The sequence below is a fragment of the Pagrus pagrus genome (assembly GCF_965226575.1).
Source record: "Pagrus pagrus genome assembly, chromosome: 17".
Lineage (NCBI taxonomy): Eukaryota > Metazoa > Chordata > Actinopteri > Spariformes > Sparidae > Pagrus > Pagrus pagrus.
In genome coordinates, this window is record NC_140201.1 from 18,486,622 (window position 1) to 18,508,734 (window position 22,113).

At 41.5% G+C, this 22,113-nt stretch overlaps 1 protein-coding gene across 16 annotated transcripts in view; it reads left to right on the top strand.

The window, feature by feature from the left end:
- The window catches only part of adgrb2 (adhesion G protein-coupled receptor B2), a 222,335-nt gene that overhangs the window by 64,911 nt on the left and 135,311 nt on the right, over positions 1–22,113 (top strand). For all 16 annotated transcript variants that reach the window (XM_084379370.1, XM_084379369.1, XM_084379373.1 and 13 more), the window contains exon 2: positions 10,214–11,117. In XM_084379370.1, the coding sequence (XP_084235496.1) occupies positions 10,229–11,117 (889 nt within the window). In that variant the 5' untranslated portion in view covers positions 10,214–10,228. The remainder of the gene's footprint in view (positions 1–10,213; positions 11,118–22,113) is intronic.

Below are 22,113 nucleotides of genomic sequence, written 5' to 3' on the forward strand. Positions count from 1 at the left end.
TTCATTGCATTCCTCTGCTCAACCATCTCCTCCTCTAATCTATTGCTTGTTCTTGCATGGCTTTCTGCCCTTCCTCTTCACCCTATTGACCCTTTCTTAACATCTTGTTTTTCAATTCTGTGCATTCAGGAACCCGGGCTATTAAAGGGAAAATAAAGAAACATCAAGTTTTCATTTCAAGAGTAATTTGAAGATGGAGTGTGGTAATTTACTTCGCTTGGGTCAGATTACCTGACTACCCATCTGTTTACTTTCTCGCTTTCCTCTCTCACATCTTTCCTCTTTTCTCCTCTGTTAACATTTCACCAAGAATGGCTGCGTTTGTGCTGTACTGTACTCACACTTGTTGGGAAAGTAGGGTGGGTGATCTTTGACAATCATAATTGGATTCAATTCAAATTCTTGCTTTCACAATTCCATTCAGAAGGGGCAGTAGTTTCAGGTTTCTTACTCCAGTGCACCGTGTGCCAAACCATTCACTTGTGTCCGTAGTCCATTGAATTGCAATGTGCCAAATAAGTGGCAGTTAAGCTTGATGGTGTGGTTGAAGGTCACGGTCAGCCGGACAGAAAAGCAGAATGCAGCTGTGTTGATTTTAAAAAAGTTGACTGCATTCAGTCCTCTACCTGATAAAAATGAAATTAATGTGTCATTTACTGACCAACATCAGTGGCTAAGTGCCTTTTGCACCACTGGCCACAACTCAATTCAGGCACATGGCTTTTGTTTAGCACTTTTTTGTGCTGGAGTTTGGTGCGCCACTTCGTTAACATTTGTCCCTGCATGATGGCACATGACCTATTGACAAAATACTAAACTTTCATCTTGCAGTGCTAAGTGGTTTGAGGTCTGGCCTTTTCGGTTCCATCAGGATAACTTTATTAACCACGTAGCAAACTTGATATTTGGGAATCTGCAACTCAATTTAGAGTCAGGGAAGAAAGAATTACAATGGTATGTTGCTGTATGGCATAAGTTTTAATTTCAACACATGTTAAGCGGGAGTAATAGGGTTCCTGGTGAGTCTAATGTCACGCTTTTTCTTGAAATGTCTTTATTTATCTAAAGAAAAACACAATGTTGAGGCGCCATGTGACAATTGAAGATATAATTTGAAAATAACGCAGTAAAGCTTCCGGCCGTTCTTTATTGCTTTCAGTACCTCTTGATTGACTTTTCTTTAATGTTATCCCTGCTGTCAACACACATGAAGGCATGATAACACTTCCGTCCTCTTTTGTGTCTTTAGTTTGGTGAAGTAAATTTGCATGTTGCACCATAATGATCAATCAATGTTCCTCTTCCGGAAATAATTAAACCCCCTCAAAACTCTTCTCTGTTCATGAAATTTGCATATGTAGAAGCGTTTCCATTAAAACAATCCCTTCATGCCTTAAAACGGCTCAGATTTAACTCTGCACCTTTGCCTCACCTTACTTTACCTTACCTTCATTTAGTATGCATTGGTCTATGAACATGCAAATAATCTCCGCCTCTATCTCCACCCACCCCTCCACTGCACACCTACAGCTCTAGCATAACTGCTCGCCTTCGACTCTGCTCATCAAACAACCAAATTGTGCTTTCTGGCAGAAAGCCACAGGGAAACTTCTCCTTCATGGCATATGTGACACGGCACATGGGAAACCCTGGTTGTGTAACATATCAAACCTTGGCTGTCTGAGCCTGTCTTAGAGACAGTCATTGGTACACTGCAAACCCAAGGCAGAAGTGCTCAGCCATGGCATTGACTGAACTTACATCTCAACAATGTAACTGAAGTCGAGCGAAAGACATGAATAAAAAAGCATTTTGGTTTAGGGTTATGTTTGGTTTGGGAGGATATCCTGAGTGAGAACCCAAAGACACGCTATGTTAGTGACTTGTCAATCACAAGGTAGCCACACCCTGAAGCATAGCCTGCTTTATAGTCTCCTAATCTCCTGCTCCAAATGGGACTCACTACATAACCTTTTACTAAAAGTAGTCACTTTCTCATACAATCAGACTTCTATTTGAAACCAGTGGAGTCGCCCCCTGCTGGTCATTAGAAATAATGCAGGTTTAAAGCACTTTCACATTGGCTTCAGTTTTCAGACTTGGAAACTCTGTCCGTAATTCAAAGTGAATCAGTGGGACAAGAAGTGTTTTGCATAATGAAGCAGCGTGACGCTGACTCCACTCCACAACAGTACACTAATATCTCAACCTGCTGTCACATTTCCTGAAAACTGTCAAACAACTGTCACACAGTGGATTTTGTTTTTCATTTCAAACCCCTGTATGTCATCTATGTCATCATGACTCCTCTACCTCATTTAATAAGGCATAATTACACCCTTCTCAGTTTTACCACACACTTATGATTTATGCCTTGATCTCCCATCAGCACACACATATCAAGCTGACATGGATGCATGAATATTCATGAGTGTGTTTGTGGTTTGTGTGGAGCATGCCATAGCCGGAAGGGAAAATGCCCTTTGCTGTGATTGAGGGGTTTAGTACCGCTGTCTCTTTTCACAGCATGAGATCCTCTCAGCTTGCCTGCCATTTGTTAATAACTGATAAGGCAAAGTGAAAAGCACTGACTTGATGGTGTGCTGGAGTGAGCTTGATAAAAGGACAAACAGAATACCAACTTCTAAAATGTCAGCTGGGCTAAATCACTCAAACAACATTGGTTTTTCATATTGGTTTACAGCCAATAGATTTGATGGAGATAAAAGACTTAAAAAGAAGCCGACACGGATGTGTGTAGATGTTTGTTTGACTTTGAGGCAGGCTGATATCTCTCAGGCTACGAAGCTAAAGATGAGAAAGGTTCAGGGTTGAGGATTTAACGCAGGAAGGGAGCGAGAGAAAGGGGAACGTTTCATGACTTGTTAATCGGCAGCGGAGAGAGATTCCAAACGCTTCGCATCAGGATCGAGTCCTGAATTTTTGATAACATCCAGTTAGCATTCGAATGGGTGTGGCATGTGTGCCTGTGTGTGTCAGGCACATGGATTAGTTAGCGTGCATTGTTTGGTCTTTGGGTGTGTGAGCTCTCACAAAGACCATGTACTGATCTCCAGTGAGGGCAGCAAATGAGAGAAATACGCCCCATCAATAAATCTGACAATAGTATTCTCTACCACAGTGCACTTAGAAGTCTGCACTACAAATGGGAGATTATTGTGGATGCAGAGAGGAGGAGGGAGAAGGAGATAAGAAGGGATGTTATGATTCTCCAGCCCAGACCCTCCTGAAATGTATTTCCCAAAACAGAAGCGCCCTGCTGAGGGATATTATTAAGTCTGGTGCCCAGAAGCTATTCCACCAGAACAAGAAGGTTTACTGGAAGAGTGCACGAATAGCTGTTCATCTTACACATTTGAAATGTGATTACTACTCTGAAGGAAATACACAATATTTGCCGATGTTCATTGACGCCGACATTTCATTCAGCCAGAATGACCAGTGGGCCTGCATTAGTCTACAAGATAGCCAGTGAAAAAGCGCATCCGTTCTGTCCTAATTGGTTGTTTATGCAAACAGGAAGGCTGGCTTAAGTGATTATACCATGAGTCTGAGTGCTTATCAGACACCAAAATATTGACCAGCAGATTATTAAGCTATGAGATTCAGCAGTTCTAGAAAGTGATCACTGCAGCAATCATTGAATCTGTAGCAAGAATCCCCGCTGAAGAGTCGAAATGCCTCAGTTGCATTACAACGTCGGCAGCAGACGTGTTTTATTTATATCTCATCAAAGGGCAAGTTCACCCAAAGATGAAAATGTAGACAAAATCTACTCACCTGCATGCCGATGGAAAGTCAGGTGAAGTTTTGTAGTCCACAAAGCATTTCTGGAGCCTCACAGCATCAAACAGCATTGCAGCAGCATCCTTCTAAACAAGAGAAGTAGATGGGGACTTGTTTATAAAAAATATAAAATTGCTCCCTACGGCTTGACCCACGTAATCCATGTCTCCAGAAGCCCAGAGATCCCAAATTGATCAAAAAAGATGTTATTTACATTTTCTTTGAAGCCAAAAATCTCTAGTGTATATGCTAAGCTAAAAGCGTTAGCACACACCCGTCTTTCAAATCTATTTGGGATCTCAGGACTTCCAAAGACTTTGATTGTGCCAGATGAGCTGTACATTTTACGTTTTATTTTATATTATTCCTTTTCTTTACCTTTTTAAAAAAAGTCCAAATCTACTTCAGTTGTTCGGACAATGTAGCAATACTGTTTTGCAGTGAAGCTCCAGAAACTCTTTGTGGACATTAATATATAACACCTTTATCCAGAAGCTCTTACATTTTGCCTCTTATTTACAATTGATGGTAAAAGCTATCATATAAGGAGCCACTGCAGTTCAGTGTCTTGCTCAAGGACACTTTGACATGTGGCCAAGAGGAGCTGGGGATCAAACTGACACCTCGTGATTAATGGATAACCCACATCGCCTGCTGAGCCACAGTTGCCTGATTAGAAGGCTAACAGGAAATGAGGGGAGAGAATACATTTGTGGTTTGTGGTTAGCTCCTTAAAACCCTCAGTTTTTGTGGTAGCACTCATCAGAATCAGGATCCTGACTGCTCCACTGCACTGGTCTCATCAATGTGACTGTGGCGGCTGCTAATGTCGGTCTGGACAAAGCCTTCGACTAGATAAACGGTTTACAACCTGCAATGATTATTGTGTTTATCATGCTTGGGTTTTTATTATGTATAATTGTCAAGTAGAAATGGCTGCTTTATACTGAGGAATGTGATAATGGGTGTCACATGGGGCTTCTACAATGAAAAAATGCAGGTTTTACAAGGACAAGTCTGATTTCTAAAGATGTTTAAGGTAAATTCTCAGTGGTATATTTTGTGTTAATATGACGCCTTTTTCCATTTTTAAGCATGTCTAATGTTATTTTAAAAGACCCTCTTGCACCGGTTGTTTTCTAACCTTTTAATGACTGGAGCAGTAATACCTCCATAATTGTCAGCACAAACAAAACGGATGAAATATCGCAAAACAAGAATCATCCACTGGGGATAAATTATGATTGTACTTAACAAGCCACACACAGGTACTGGTGGCTAATGCGGACTCACGCTTTGAATACCAACAGCACGAGTTCAGCAGTGCATTTATTTCCTCCGACAGATGAGATCCTTAAACAACGTCTGCGGGTGTTTTGTTATTCCGAGTGTGTCTCTTTGTGGTTTCACGGCACGTTACAGTGGCATTTTTTTTTGTGTGCGGCGCAAACTGAAGCTGTTTCAGCATCTGTACCAAGACTGTGGGGCTTCCGCAGACAGGCATATGGAGGATAATATAATTGGTGATGGTTCCCATTTGTTTTCGCCACTAAGGAGAAGATACAGTGTCCCACTGTGTGGGAGTAACAAACATTTCTTTATCTCACAGTCTATTTGAAATGCGGAATAAATGTAGAGCAGAGTGAGGTCACATTTCTGCTGCGAAAATCTGTGTGTTTTGTCTCGCAACAAAGTTTTGCAGTGTTTCCTCTGTACCTGTGGAACTACGGCACTTAAAACACGGGCAGACGTTAAAACTTGATGCAACGGTATCGTATCATTAATATTTGGTGGAATAATCTCTATCTCTGATACCCTCAGTGCTGTGATATTAGTTTAAAACTGTCGTGTCCCAACCCGTCTGTCTTTTGCATGAGTTTTACGGTGGAGACAAAAAACGCGGATGAGTCATATTTTCACTTCGCTGCATTAAATAATGAAGAGGGAGCCGTGAGGAGAGGGAGAGGGAGAGGGCAGGAGAGACAGGCAGTGAGGGATATACATATTTTGCCATCCTTGGTGATAACATTAATGTCAAGGTGGAAGAGGGAAGGAAGACATCAAAGATAATGAATATTTATGGGTGCCCACAGTAAAGTGCTGTTTTAGACTGAAGTGGGACAGAATGGCCTCATGAAGACAGCACTTTAGGGTCTACTCTTGCACAGACTGTGAGCCTATGAATATTCATTGTTCATTGTCCCAAAAACAATTTGCTTAACGCTTTTGACTTCTTTTCATCCGTAAAATGCGCGTGAGGTTTTACCTATGCATGGTTTGGCCTATAATGCAATCTGCCTTCACATTTGATGGGCCTGTGACAAGATGAATTTTTATTCTTTTTACAATAAGATTAAAAAGTGTCACATTTGTTTACAAAGAATATATATATATATATATATATATACTATCAGATCAGTTTCAGTGGAAAACCATATTATCTGTTTGTCATTTTCTATTTGATAGAATAGTCCATTACCTGCCTCTGGATTCAATGATTCAGTGACACATTGTTAGCGGGACATGTGTCACAGGAAGCGGTGCAGACTGTATAGATGTTATATCATGGCATATTTGTTTGAAAGCATGAAAGCGCGTTCAAGCGACAGAGTCTATAACCCCATCATATATGCCAGACGGCATGATGTCCTTGAGCATATTTCACAACATGCTACATTAGCCTTCCTCCAGCCCAACTGTGCGATGCATTTGTCAAAGTGTCAGCGTAGCCAGAGCCGGCGCTGTTTAAAAACCCTTTATGTCACATGTTCCGTGTGAAAAATCGCAGAGAATCATGCGGAGGAAAACCCCCATCCGAACGTTGACAGAGAAGGGAGATAACGGAAAGTAGGTGAAAACATCAGTAACAAGAGGAAGAAAAGAAAAAAACACATTTCAGGTCAGGACATAGGATGTTGCTATGGTTACTTGTCTTACACTACTGCCAGTCTCAAAGTAACTCAATGCCAATATATTGTGTGTTCTGCCGGGGGATGATGTACAGTAGTATTGAGTATTTTCTGTGTGCATGAGACGCATACAGCTAATGTATTTTTTTTTTTAACGAGTTTTTTTTTCTTCACAAACATGTCACTGCAAAGAAACAAGGAATGTTTCAAGATCTAACTTGTGAAACACATCCCGCTTTGAGCAACTTTTTGCTTAGTTTTCCAACCAAATTAGCCGCACGATGCTTCTGTAAAATATTCCACTCCTTTGAAATCTACTCTAGTATTTACTCTGCACAGCAGGGTGATCGAGTAGTAACAGAGACCTTTCTGTGACCTTATGTCTGCAAAAATCACTCATGCCCATCCCATCCTGGTGATCCATTTTCTAAGTCTGATGCAGTGTTTTCTCTCCTGTCTTTATGACCTGAGAACTGGTGGGGAAAAATGTTTTGCCAAGATAATCTTTCTGAGTTGCTTGATTATTATATATCTTTTTCCATCCGTGTGGGAACTTCTCTTTCTTTCTTATCCATGAGGAAAAAAACAATAATGTGTGAAACCGAGTGAAAAAAATAAAATCAGTGATTTCACAGATGGAAAAATAACAAATGAAGGAACTTAGAAAGATAATCCTTGCAAAAGTTTGTTTTTCCCCACCAGAAAATAATTTAGATCAGACTTTTTTTTTTTTTTGGATGGGCACAAATTGATATTTGCAGACATAAAGTCATTAAAAACAAATCCTCACTTGGTCCTCCGGGCTTCCGTAAAATTGAGACCGATGAAAATTCTCAACATATTTTCTCTTTGCCATTAATTACAGTCATTCTAAAGCCATGCCCCCTCCTCCATCTCTCCTTGTACCCCTACATCATCACCAGTCTGCCCTAACATGTGTCAGGCTCTCATTAACAGCTGCCTCCTGTAAGCCCAAGTGGCTCTTACTGTCCCACCACTGTGTGGGTCACCTCTTGACATGGCGAGGTAAGCACAGTTTCTAGCCTCTTAGCCAAGCCCTGCGGACTATGTGGCCAACGTTGAAGAGCCCTGACAGACTTACATAAATCCTGTGAATTGCTGGCTTCTGCTGTGTTTTATTAACCTGGGTCTTAGGAGAGTGGAGCACTTCCTCACACACACGTGTTTCACACAGAGGCTTTTTTTCAGTTGCATTATTCGTTTAATAACCTTGGTTGTTGCTACGAGGTATACCAATTTGATACAGACAGGCAGGCAAGAAAAGGAAAACATGGTGTGGTCTGGTGAAGTGCAGGTAATTATTATGAGGAAAAATGGACTGCTTGTTACTTTTGCTGCCAGGTCGTGGTTAATGGATTAAATAACCGCGTGTCTTGTTTAAAAACCTGAGCCTTTTAGTCTACCGAAAGCATTAGTGTTAGAAGAGTAGCTAGCTGATGTTTTTGTAACATTTTAGCTAATTAGCTGGCATGCTAATTTAGCTGGGTAATTGTAAAAAACTAACAAAAAAAACAAACAAAACAGTCAGCTCTGTTGTTAGTTTCATTACAAATGATATGTTTGCCACATTCACATTCATCCAAGGCCAGCAGAGGAAGCAGGAAGAATCACAAGCACTAACTGAGCAGTCAACAGTGGTTACCAACATCGCTAGCCCGTTGGTCGCACAGTGCTCATGAAAAACTAGCCTAAACAGCTAAACGTTTTACTATGCAACCTATTTCTAGCTTTCTTATACAAAAGTTGAGCCAGATATTAAAAAGAGAAATGATGGAAGCCAAATGTTTTAAACCTGAGTCTCGTAGTACTCCAAAGCAGCATGCTGGTGTGAGAAGAGTAGTCAACTTTAGAAGCATTTTTAGCTAACACGCTGACAAGCTAATATAGCGAGGTAAGCAATTATAAAATACCGGTCACTTCTAATGTTTGTTTCTCTGCACTTAGTTAGTTACACAACAACGTGTATTTTATCCCACATTTGCATTCATCCAGTGCCAGTACAATGGGAAGAATATGAAAGCGCTAACTGAGCAGTCACACATTATTCTACAATGGTTAGGCTACCTGCATCATTAGCCTGGTATGCGCACAATGTTAATGATAAACTAGCCCAAAAAACTAAATGTTTTTTTTCTGTGTAACCTATTTCTAGCCTTTTCACAAAAAAGTTAAACCACATATTAAAAAAAATAAACCGTGGAAGCCAGTTAGCTCAGGCATAATTAGCAAAAACAACTATATTAGTGGCACTGTTGTATTTTACCTGCATACAGTCGCTTTGCAGTCTTGTTTTAACATGTGGCGCATATTGGATGAAATAAATGAAATACTTGATGCACAGCATGTCGAAAACACCTTCATGCAATTCTATCTGTATGATATTAATCAGGTCCTACTAGTTAGCATTACATTGATAGTTGCAATAATTTGACTTAATACATAGGCTATATTTAAGATTGCCGTGAATACTCAATCATAGCAAAATATCCACTTTAGTCAGCTTATTCAAAAAAGAAGTGCAAAAAAATAAATAAAAAAAGTGTGAATAGTGTTTGTGATGCCTATAACTGTTTAGATGTTTCGGTCTTTTTTCATTTGCTGTTCCACCGACTTCTCGTTCTGTGGTAGCATACAATAGTTTTGTGAAGTTCCAACTCTTACAGTATATTACAGTATAAAGTTTTATCCCCCTGTTGAAATGATGTACTGCAGGGAGGCTTGAATAATCACGGCATATGGATATTTTAGTGGTAACTGTCTGGGTATCATGCTGCAAGGCTACTGGTAGAGTGCTCTGAACATTTCCCGTCTCCCACTCATCCTCCTCAAACTGCATTTATGCAGAACCACTTGAAAATCTCAGGTGATGGAGCAGACACACGTACTGAAATACAGTGGGTATTGAAGTAGTTTCTAAAACACTATATGCTGTACGTGGGTTTTTTTTTCTTTTTGTCAGCAGTGTGTGTGTGTTGTGTGACTCAAAATCAAGCTGTTGGCGGACCCTCACTGTGTCGGTGATGGTAATAGTTTGCCAGAGCCTTGGGGGAGCTGCTCAGCAGGCGATGGTGTGTGTGCGCCTGTGTGTTTGTATGCATATATCAGCAGGAAAGGGTAGAGCAGACCCCACAGTGTATGTCTCAACAGCCAAGTCATCAACCCTTTTAATCCAGCCCAGCAGGGATGTGTTTGTGTTTTTGACAGTGCGAAGTGTGCCTTTGCATGTTTGAAGAAGAACTTTATGAGTGCTGCTGCCACAAACTCGATCATGTTTTGTTATAGGCACGGCAGAAATCGGTCCAGAAATCTGTCCAACTAGACACGATTCGTCGGTCTTGACAGGAATCTTAATGAGTTCTTTTTTCGTCCATGTCATGTTGGTTTTGTCAGGTTGTCTCTGAAGATATCTCCTCATGACTCTAATGTACATCCTCTTCTCTTCCCCCCACCCTCCTCTCTTCTGTCTTCCCCTGCAGGACGAATGTCATAGGATGAACACTGCTGGTGGGGTGTGTCTGTCTGTGCTGTCCTCTCTCCTGGCTGTGGCTGGGGCCCTGGCTGCCGTGTCTGCCCTCGCTCTAGCTCCTCTCTCTGCCCTGGCTGAGGCTGCCTATGGGGCTGCCGATGGCGTCCCCAGCACCGGGGCAGAAGGGGCCCCCTCGCCCGTCTCCTCATCATGCTCCAGCCTTGTAGCTGGGGTGCTCTATGGCTCTTTCTCCCTAAGGGAGCTGTTTCCCTCCAGGGCGCCGGGCTGTTCCTGGTCCCTGGAAAACCCCGACCCCACCAAATACTCCCTCTACCTCCGCTTCACCCGCCATCCTATCATCTGCCGGACACACTCCCCCATGCTCCTCTCCCTTGACCACCACCTGGCCAATCAAAGCTGTCCCGTTCAGTTACAGACAGTCGCTGCCAGGGATCAGGAAGTCATCGATCTTTGTGGCAGCCAATCCAACTCAGATGGCCCATACTCCTTCCTACAGTTTGATAAGAACTTTGTCCAACTATGTCTCACGAGACACCCACCTGCAGACGAGCCTCAGGTAACTAAGGAATTGCTGGAGCTGAGACTGGTAGAGGTGTTGCTCATTAACAACGAGAACTCCAGTCAGTTTACCTGCGGCGTGCTCTGCAGATGGTTCGAGGAGTGTTTACGCACAGGTCACAATGGAGGCCAGGAGGTTTCCGACGGAGACGGTTGTGGGATGACTCAGACAGGATGTATCTGTCCGAACCACAACATCATGGCACCACCTATTCCGCTGCTCCCGGAGACACCCCACAGTTTCAGCAACGGTTCGCAGGTTCCTGACGACTGCTGCGTCACCGAGCTGCATTCCAATGACGCAATCGCCATAGCACCCAGAGATGTCCGACAAGGTAGGACTATGTTACACATTTCTCCGCATCGAGTTAATTATTAATTCCCTGTAACACAGCAGGCCATATGTTTTGGTGGTAAACCACTCTAGAAATCCAAGCACATTCAAACCATTGTTTACTGGTGTACCAAGCTTGCAATAACAAGAAGACAAGAAAACAACAAGTTTGCCTTGTTATCCTGGCTTTTGATACCACCTCAGGGAGGTCGCATGCCTCTGCTTGACAGAGAATTTATTATTTGAATTTTGTTTGTTGGCCTTTAATTAAAAAACGAAGCAGTTCAAAGGGGGCCCTTTAAACCTTCCATCAAAAGATTTGTAAATGGCTGTCAGAAATTCAGCCCTCTGATCTATATTTTAGAGATTCCCCCATGTGGCCACGAGGTGTGGCTCCTAGGACTTCAGTTTGCATGCTGCACATTATTGTGTGTGTGTGTGTGTGTGTGTGTGTGTGTGTGTGTGTGTGTGTGTGTGTGTGTGTGCGCAAAACCATCTGTTGACGATGTCAGGACAAGATCGGATTTGACACCGATGCACTCGTATGTGCATATGGTCATTCATACACCGATGAATTTAGCATGAAGCAGAAATCCCTTTGCACAGTAACACATGGGAATGTGTAGGCATGTGTGCATCTGCATAAATCTGTGTGTGTGTGTGTGTGTGTGTGTGTGTATGACATAAATACGTGTTTTATGCAAACAGAGATGGACACGTGCTTGTGCTCAGGCTTTCTAACCATTCCAGTTCATCACTGCCACCAGAGTTTGCCTTGAATATAATATATGAAGTAGATATACAGGGGGGGAAATTACATAATCATTTTCCTTTGGGTGGATTATAGACATGTTTGCAGAGTGCGCAACACTAATTAGAACACAGTTATTCATACTGCAAGACTTGGCCTGCCTTCAACAACACACTAACACACATACTGAGAGCTCTAGGGAGAGCCTTACCTTGCTGACGGGAAGGTTATCGTTCTCTGGATTCAATCAGCATGGGGGGATTTTATCATCTAATATAGTCAGAGAGGGAAAAGGGAGTGACAGAGGAAGAAACATGGCGTAGGAGGAACGGTGAGAGAGTTACCAGTTTGACTTAGACTGATGCTCTGTTTCATTTAGACATAAGCCAAAATGCTCTGTAAATTGATGCCAAGTGTCAGGGTGATACTAAACTTATGCCAGTTGCCTGGAAGCTCTGTTAGCTTTTCTGCATCGAGCCTCAAAGACACTGCTGTTGCATACTTATTGGTTAGTGGCTCGCCGCTGTATGGGGGATCTCACACCACTCATAAAGACTACTGTGAACTGCGTAGAGCCCTTGAAGAGAAGATGGCCCGAAGAAGTGTAAGCAAGCCTTTGTGTGTGGAAGACTGTTTTCGTCCAAACAATTCCCCTATGTCCTAATTACCCTAAAATATCAGAATTACTGTAAACCCAACAACGCTCTGTCAGAGCGAGAGCCAGAATCTTGCCTCCACCCTGTTTCTCTCCTGTCCCCTTTCTCTATCTCATGGAAGAAAAACACCAACGCCTTCGCTGAGTCAGAGAATCGTGAAAACAAAGCTGATATGCTTGCTTTCTCCTCCCTCATCTTTCTGTCCCCCCCCCCATCTCCCACTCTAAATCTTCTCTCATGATTTTCCTCTGCAACCCTTTCCTGCAGCTCTTCATTTATTAGAGAACAGTTTACTTTCCGTTCCTCACACTTAATTACGCAAAGGACTCGACTTAAAGACCCTATCTGATTGATTCTGATCAGGGACTATTTTCTACTATGGACTTTTGTTAATAAGGCAAAGTACACCACCAAAAAAACTTCAAAACCACCCACAAAACACTTTTGAATTTGTCTGAACAGCTGTAGGTCAGAGGTTAGACCAAATTGTCCACCAATCACAGATTTGTCAGTCAATCCCCAGCTCCTGCTTCATCATCCATGCAGTTTTTTCACACTTAGAGATGAATGTAGTTATTGAATTTTTAAATTAAAAAAGATGTAGCCAATAAAATAACAGAAAACCAAAGGATGCCTCCACAGCAAGGGAATAAAAGCATACATATATATAATGTCTGTGGAAGTCCTTTACCAGAGTATATTCAGACAGTACATTCACTTTTCCAGGGCCAAGCATTTTCATTCAGTGAATCACAGATGGCACTTCACTCTTTTTCCTTGAGTGGAAACACAACATTTTGCTCAATACAAATGTAAAACTACTTTTACATTTGAACTTGCAAATAAGTTGGAAATATACCAAAGGGGGTTAATCAAAATAATTAGTTTCATTCCAGTGCATGTACTGTATAGAGAGGATTATTGTTAGGCTGATTCAACAGTAAACACTAATAGCTTGAGCATCATGGGTGTCCACCATCCTATTCTTTCTTTCTCTGAAATGTCAATAACCCTCATGGCACCAAGGTAGTCTTTTGTTTTCTGAAGACTTTAGTTATTCATAATTAATTTGTTCAAATAGCGATTAGCAAATAATTAACTTTGATTTGATCTGGAACGTGTTTTGCCTGAAAACTGGATGAAATGTAAAAATCAGATATCTCGCTCACAGTTTTTATCCTCCATTTGTGATTGTGCCTCTGATGGTCTTTTATACCAGCTGACCTTCACTAAGCTGATTTTATTACTTCTGTATCTGCAAAACCCTCAGCAGGTCTCCCTGCCTGAAGCTGAGGACGGGTTTTTCAGCGGATACTGTATCTTTATTATGGATTTGACAGGTACAGTGACCAAATTATACTTTACATGGCATTAGGTGACCTGAAAGGACTTTATTTCTCCGTCAATAATTAAGGTTATTTAATGCAGAAGCCTGTTTGTCCTTCATCTAATAGGAGGAAGAGATGTTTTTTAAAAAGTACATATCGTAATGAAGATTTACTCTCTAGAGTAGGTAGTGTGACATTATGGTTTCAATCAATATGTATTTTTTTAATGTTAGCAAGAGAGGTCTGGGGATTCCATAAAAACGCTGAATGTATAACTTCAGGACACATATCTATGTAAAACAGTTAAATATTATCTCATTTCCATATAAATTGGGTATTATGGGGCAGTACAAGCTGAATTATGCTATATAAAACAAGTTTGTTGAAGCTTTCCTACTTTTTCACTTAGTGCAGGATCCATCCCTGCTTTCCTTTAGCATGGTAAGGCATCGCATCCTCATGTTTGTACACATGAATCTATCTTTACGACATCACTTAAAAGCACTAAAGAAGTTCTAACTCTTTTGTATCGGACAAGCTGCTAATCTCACTGTAAGTTTGTTATGTTGAGCATCTGGCCAATTTGCAAAAGCAGTCTTGACTGCCAGATTTTCAGTTCAGGAAAAGTTACAAAAATTGAGAAGAAGCTGCTTATCCAAGACTCTAAATAACATTCAGAGGAACCAAGAAATGATGCCTCAGTGCACTTTTATTCCACATTTAATTTTAGGCTTTAACTCAGCTGCAACTGTGTACAAGCAGAGTCTCGTTAATTTGAAAGCATCACACTTTCACATGGACCGTTAGGCATAAATATATTGATCAACAACATGCAGCACATTCCTGCACGGGATCACTGAGGCCAAATTCTTCACATTTTTGTAGCTTCCCTGCTCATGATGCAAGTCTTAGAAACCAAATATAATCACACACTCTCACATACACAGTCTTTGAGCTCCTGTTGTGTGCTGTAGGATTGAATGTCAGGTCTGCTTAAAGAAAGAGAAGAAGGAAAAAACTCTGATCCCCTGGCTATCCTGTCAATCAAACACTCCCATGCTAACAGCCCAAAAAACAGAAGCACATCATAACCAGCATTGAATGGAACAGACACCTGTGTATCACCTTTTCATTTTCTCTAATTTTCTTCCCCTCATCGTGGTAACATTTTCATTGTATTGATCTCTGCGCTACCTTTCCCTCACGACCGCTTCAAAAAAACCCAAAAACCTGCTTTTCTTTCAGCCCAAAGAATCCAATAACGAGAGATTCAGCTGGTTGTAGATTTTCCACCAACTCTTTCTTCTGCCACACTGTTTTAACACATGCAGCTGGGATTTAGAATTGAAAATAAGTGCCTCAACATGTTCCTCCAGACATGATAGCAGGTCTTAAAGCTATCATGGACCCCTTTTAGACAGCTGGATCAGCAGCTTCTTCCCAAATTCTATAACTTTCCTGAAATTCTGGCAGTCAAGTCTGCTTTGCACATTGGCAGATGGACATCAAAGTTTGGGCTGAGCTCCAAGCACTACGCAAATTATTTAATCCACATTGCTCACAATCGTACTTCTGTTACTGTCGGTGCTCACTACTTATCCGTGCTGATCAGCTCTGTGTTGCCAGTTTCAGAAACAACATGGAAGGTATAGGAACAAAACGTTATTCGAGTTGTCAGGACAGATATGCACAGCTAAACAGTGTACGGTATCAGTTAAGATGCATAGCGGTGAATACCTTCCGTCTGTGAAAAGACGCATCAGAGGCACATTTGTTATGTTTTTATGTCTAAAAGCGTCTCTCTATTTGTGAATACAGAAAAACCAGGGTGCTGCATATGGGTAAAGTAAGTAGTTGTGAAGGTCATGCTATAAAAGAACACAGACAACCCCCATAAACACCCAAAAGGTACAATGTCACAATAGAACAAGATTAAAAAGGGTTTTAAGATGCTGTTTTAAAGGTTCAACTAATGTGACGGTAAGGTGGAAAGTATCCTTGCTGCAATTAGGATTTCAGTGTAGGTCTGTGACAGATCTTGTCATCTTTGAAATGCATTGACACAAGTGGCACAAGGGGGGATACAAGTGAACAGGAAGTAGAGAGTGACAACAAAACTCAAGAGGATATAACTACAAAATAAAACAGGAAACGACTGACCAAATACCAAAACCACGACACTGCTTAACTAATGTCTTTCCCATCATCATCATCATCTGTAAATGTTTGGGGCTGATTAGCAGATTTAAGCATGCTAACACATTCAAATGTGTTAGCATTTAAGTCAGCGCACTGCTACTCTACACACAGCCTCACAGAGTCGCTAGCACGACTGTAGAGTCTTCCATTTATGTCATTAAAAACATGAGATAATGATGCTGTCAAGCGTGGCTTTGAGTGGTGTGTTGTTATGTTAAGACGTCGAGGATCAAAGCAGAGCTGGCTATGTGATCTGAGCCAATTCTGAATTATGAGTCATCTGATCACTACATACTGGAGCAGTGACATAGTAATATGAATACAGTATCTCACCAAAGCAACACTGTTCATGGTTGATTCAACTGGAACCAATGTCAGTCCCTTGGGCATCCTATATATATTAGTAGGACTACAGGTACTGAATGACAAATGCTTGCTGAGTGAAGGATATGAGCAGATCAGAGAGAAATATTAATACTTTTAATTGGACGATTTCCAACAAGAAGTAAGTATGTGTGTCAATCATGACAGTGTTATCAGTGCTGTCAAAGACTGCTCTTTATATTTACATACATTAAAACATCAGAAGGAGTGCATTGTGATGCTGAAGAAAGCAAGTTTGCTCTTTTATCAAATATGTATCCAATATGTCATCAGCTATTTTTTCTTTATTTTGACTTAGTTTGATCTTTGTAATATAAGTTATTCATATACTGGGATGCAGTTTTACATCATGATTGTTGAAAGAAGGTACAAGCATTCGTGCTCATGTGCTGACATATATGTGCTCACGTGGATGCAGGCAGCATGTGTGCCATCCACTGCCCTACTACTGTAGCATCAGAGTGAATACGTCACCATGATGGATGATGGATGTCTCCCAGCCTTCTTTCTCCTGATGATTAGAACTACAGGGCATAAGGGATTATATCTGTGATCTGGAGCAATGTGTGGAGCTCCTTGTTATGCCACCTGAGCCTGTTCACCAACAGCTCCTTCACTAATCTGAGAATTCCACTCAGATCACGTTTTTTTCTTATTGTACTAATATAGGCCTCTTAACGCTACCAGCTTTTATGGGTTATGAAGACATGTAGACGTCTCATTTGTGCAAGGAATATCTTTACATAGAGCGTGGAGGTAACACCATTGTTCTCAATCATTCATGGGGAAATTACACCATCCTCTGTGTGTTGGCTCATCCATCATGCCGCAGTAGCCACCATTGCTGTCCTTTACTTTAATTAGTTGGCTTGCACACATTAACTTGTGGCGGAGAGTGGAAGCTTCTTTTTCAGCTGTCAGAGGGTCTGTACTATTTTCACATTCACAGCTTTTGCCCATAATAATATCATTTGTAGTGTTTAATAAAAAGTGAAATTCGACCAATATAGGATTTAGTAGCATATTGGTAAGGTTGCATATCAGAGACAATCAAATACATCTCATCTCACTGTGCCATATGATGGCCACTAAAAACATGGAAAATGCAAACGTGTTTGGTTTGTCTGTTCTGGGCTACTGTCGAAACCATGGTTGGAGCGGTGGAGATGGCGGCCCGATCATTCCTAAGCGCCTGGCTTACTTGAATAAAGATGAAATTATTTCATCTTGTGGTTCCTCAAGACTCTCCAATTTCTTTTGGCCCAAATGTCTCAAATTATGATAGAACATGGCAGTACAACATGGCGGACTCTGTGGAAGAGAACGCGCTCCCTCTGTAGATCTTAAAGGCTCTCTAAAGTAAAGAAAAGAGTAAAATCAGAGCAATTCTTATTTTAAGGATGATACACCAACAAAAAACATAGGTCATATTGGGAAGGGATGCCATCCCTCTTGTCAACAAAATGACCAAAATGCAACCATCTTGTCAAAATATTAGCTGAAGTAATGGCAGAGTTATAATCAGCTAATACTGTGAGGTGACCTGGTTTAGAAAAACAATGAACCAGTCGTGCAAGGTAGCATCCTAAAGAGTTTGTAGCCGAGCGGCTGAAAGCCATGTCCACCGCCTCCAACACATTTGCAGTCTGGCTCTGCGCTGTCACGACTCATTCAGGTCACGGTTGTAATGTCCACCAGCAGTGTTTGAGATGCAGCAGTGCAAGGGCCGCCAGACTTGTTACTGCAGTGTTTTTCTTTCTCTTTCTTTAAATTTTGTTTACCGGCTTACAGTAAGTGACAGGAGGCCATTCATCACCTAGAAGGACTTGAATTGTTTTAATTTTTATAATAGCCCAATCCCAGGTTTTGTGAATAAATCTTAACTCCAAAAAAAAAAACATAATAAAACAATTTACTTCTATAAAATGCAGGAACAAGAAAACCCTTTCTATTGAATTACGTTTAAACTCAGTCTGCGCTTGATTACATCCCTGCCTATATGTCATATTACAGCTACAAATAACTCTTCAGAGCAAGTCTGCTTGAGTAATATATTGCCATCTAAATCACTATGAATGTGATTTTCTGTTCCTGGCCTTGTCTTGATTTAGGTATATGGTCCATTATCAAATCACCCCACAAGTGGGTCTTGTCGCCGGACACCTGCCCAGTCTCTAGACACTCACACCTCCCTGTGGCATGCTCCCCGCGCACACACACACACACACACACACACATACACACACAGCAGGCATTGGGAATTCTCCTGAGCACAGATGAAGATTGTATTTTATGTGTGAAAGGAGGGAGGCATAGAGTGTGACAAAGATAGAGAGGAGGGATAGAGGAACCCGGGGAGAGGACTGGGATTTGGCTTCGACTCTTGGGACCAGATCACCCTTGCATTGAGCAAGAGCCAGTGGTCCATCACTCGCACACACACACACACACACACGCAGAGACAGCTCATCCCTTCCTCATGGAATACTATCTGCTTCCTGGTAATTAGAGCAGAGAGAAATGTGTGTGTTTTCTTGTGTGTGTCTCTAGCAGCATGGGTGAAGGAGGTGTTTATTTTCACACTGGGCTGGTTTATAGTACATACAGGTGTTTTAATAACCCTCAGCTCCACCGACACATGCACACACAGTGAAAAAGGCACGCACGCCACTGTAGACGACAAAGAATAATTGCGCGATCTTTCCCTAAAATGAATGAAGCAAAACTGCATGTGTGTGAAGGACTGTCTGCTCGGGGTGACTGTGGCAACGGGATTAGTATTCTGTGCTTGTGAGCCATGGCTCTCTCTCTCTCAGAGCACTGAGCCCCTTTATGCTCCGGCAAAGGCCCCTACACACACACACATTCACAGACATACACACCTTGTCATTTATATCCGTTCCCATTTTCTCTACAGATCTCTGCAGGATCAGTATGGACACAGTACGCTGTCTGGCCTTGGCCGTATTTCAGGAGCAACACAACACGGGCCAACTTCCTGTTAGTGCTATTAAAAATGTCATAAATCAAATCTATAGGAGAAATGATAGTGTGTACTTTCCAGTTAACAGACCTCTTTGTCCCGTTGCATGGTGCACTGGCAACACCTCACAAGGAAATTGATGTTACATTTGCAGCTTACGCTTAAACGTTCTACTGCACCACATGTATTAGTACTACTGTGTCCCTACTTCCTCCCACAGCAACCATCTGCACAAGCAGTGGAGTATATACTGCATACCTTCAGTTTTTAGGACGAAACTGCAAACAAATACAAAGAGATTCAGTCTGAGTGTGTTTCAATTAAAACTGTGATATTTTAGATTAAACACAATACCTTAAGACATGTATGGCATTTGCTTAAATTCAAGTTTTATTTTTTTATTTTATTATTATATAAGTCTTGGACTGTCTATTATATGGGAAGACATGTTCGTGAATGAAGTATCCACAACTATACTAAATGTGGTGTGGCGTCTTGCTGATCTGTCGTGCGACTTCATAAGAGAAAATATGCAACATTGAACTTGTCAACGGTATATAATAATTCATTTAAAGGATAAGTTCACCCAAAAATGATGGTGAAGTTTTTTAGTACACAAAACATTTTCTGGAGCTTCACAGCCAAACGGCATTGCAGCATTATTGTAAACAACTTGTTTTAATCAGCCAAAAAAAAAAACATAAAATGACTCCATACAGCTCATCTGGCTTACAGTAGTCCAAGTCTCTGGAAGCCCTGAAATCCTAAATTGATTTTTAAAAGAAGTTAAAGATGCATTATGTAATAGTTATGGTTGAGAACATATACAAACAAAATAACTAACATCATCAGTGAATGTGAAGGAACAGTTTTGACATTATTAACCATATGTATTGTTTGTCAAAGCACATTTAGCATGCTAACATGCTAGGCTCTCATACTGCTAGCTGCTTGGCAAACTGTACGAACTAGTTAATGGCAGCTTCACTTGGCAGCAGTTAGCGGTTACTCTGATGACATGCTGCTCTGTTAAGTATGAATTCAACAGGTGGCCAATCCTTACATATTACACCTTTAATCACTCCATTTTTTAATGTCAAAATCTTCACTGTAGCCACTAAGCTAAAAGCGTGAGCATGCACCCTGCCTGACTCTGGTGCACAGGCTCATGCACATGTCTTTTCGAATCAATTTGGATGTGTTTTTTTTTTTTTTAGGATTGAAAACCAGTCCCCCATCTTCAGTTGTTGAGGAGAAAGCTGCAATATACTGTACGTAGTAGAGCGGAGTGTAGTATCCATTCCCTGCTCTAAACCAGCCTCAGATCCCAGGGGATTTAACTGGTACAGGGGATAGGATGAGGGCCAAAGGTTGCCTTTGAATTAGGCCCATCACTCTGTCTGCACCTAATGAAAGTTGTATGATGTTAAGAGGAGAGCGGCAGCGAAGGCAGAGTAGATTTGTGAGCAGGATATTTTAGAAGGAGTGCGAGTTCGGAGAGACATGTGAGCGGGATGAGAAGAAGTGAAGCGAGGGAGATGTGGTTAAGGCACCAGTGGGCCAAATTAGCTAACCTCTAGAGAACCCCCGTTGCCTACCCGCTGTGGGAGATGGCGTGCGTTTGTGTGTGCGGCAGAGAGAGTGCGAGTGCGTATGATGAGCGTGTGTGTGCGAATGAATGGATGACAAAAAGCCTCAGAGCTACAGACTGTCTCAGAAGGCTCAGGCAGCTCTAGAGTGGTCGTAGAGCAATTCGATGATAATGGAGTACAGAGATGTATTACCGCACCACACACACGCGCACACACACACACACACAGATACACACTCATTCAGTCTATATCACTCTCTGGCCCAGTGACTTCTAGTCAAGCTCCAGTGGCCAAATGTGATCGATTAACTGCAGAAAATAGACGGGCGTCCATAGTGCAGCTGTGCCCACGGTCATGTGATAGAATCCCTGCAGGCCTGCGTTTTCATGTGTGTTGGTGCGTGTTTGTGTGTCAGCATGTGAGCATACATCTGCTTGGTAAAGTTCCAGTTGCATGATAATTTATAAATATTGCAATTTCCAACTTCAACCATGAAAAATCTGTGAAAGCCGTTTCGTGTGACTAACAGTCATTGTGACTTTATGAAAAATATGTTTGCGTGACACTGAACACAAACCTCTGTGTTGTTGCTGTTGTTTTGGTGACAATGAGCAACTCATTGACATCCAGTTTGGAGCAAAGCATTTGAATTTTTAACTATTTGTGAGAACTGAGTGACAGTTCACCTGCATGAAAATATCTTTTCATTTCACTGCTTTGGGGAGGCTGAACAGTAGGTAGGTGGCAACAACAGGCTAAATTCATCGACAATGGACTCTCCAAAACAGGTGCCTATTTGATATTTCTGCTTCATTATCATTCATGGCATCAAAAATGACTGAATGTGGCTTTTACAGAGACATCACATATTTGAAGGTCTTTGAAATCAGTGGTAATGTTGCACACTAGTTCTGCAGACTCATTGTAAAAGCTTTTTTGTGAACACACAGCGATGTTCCCACTCATTTAGTGAGAGCAGTGTGCATCTTTGAGGTCTAAAGCTCTTGTAAGACCAACTCATCTTGGTTGTTTTCCAGCTCCAGTTTGATTGTGTTGCCAGCAAAAAAAAATCTGTAAATCTATCCAGGTTTGTGAAGATACAAA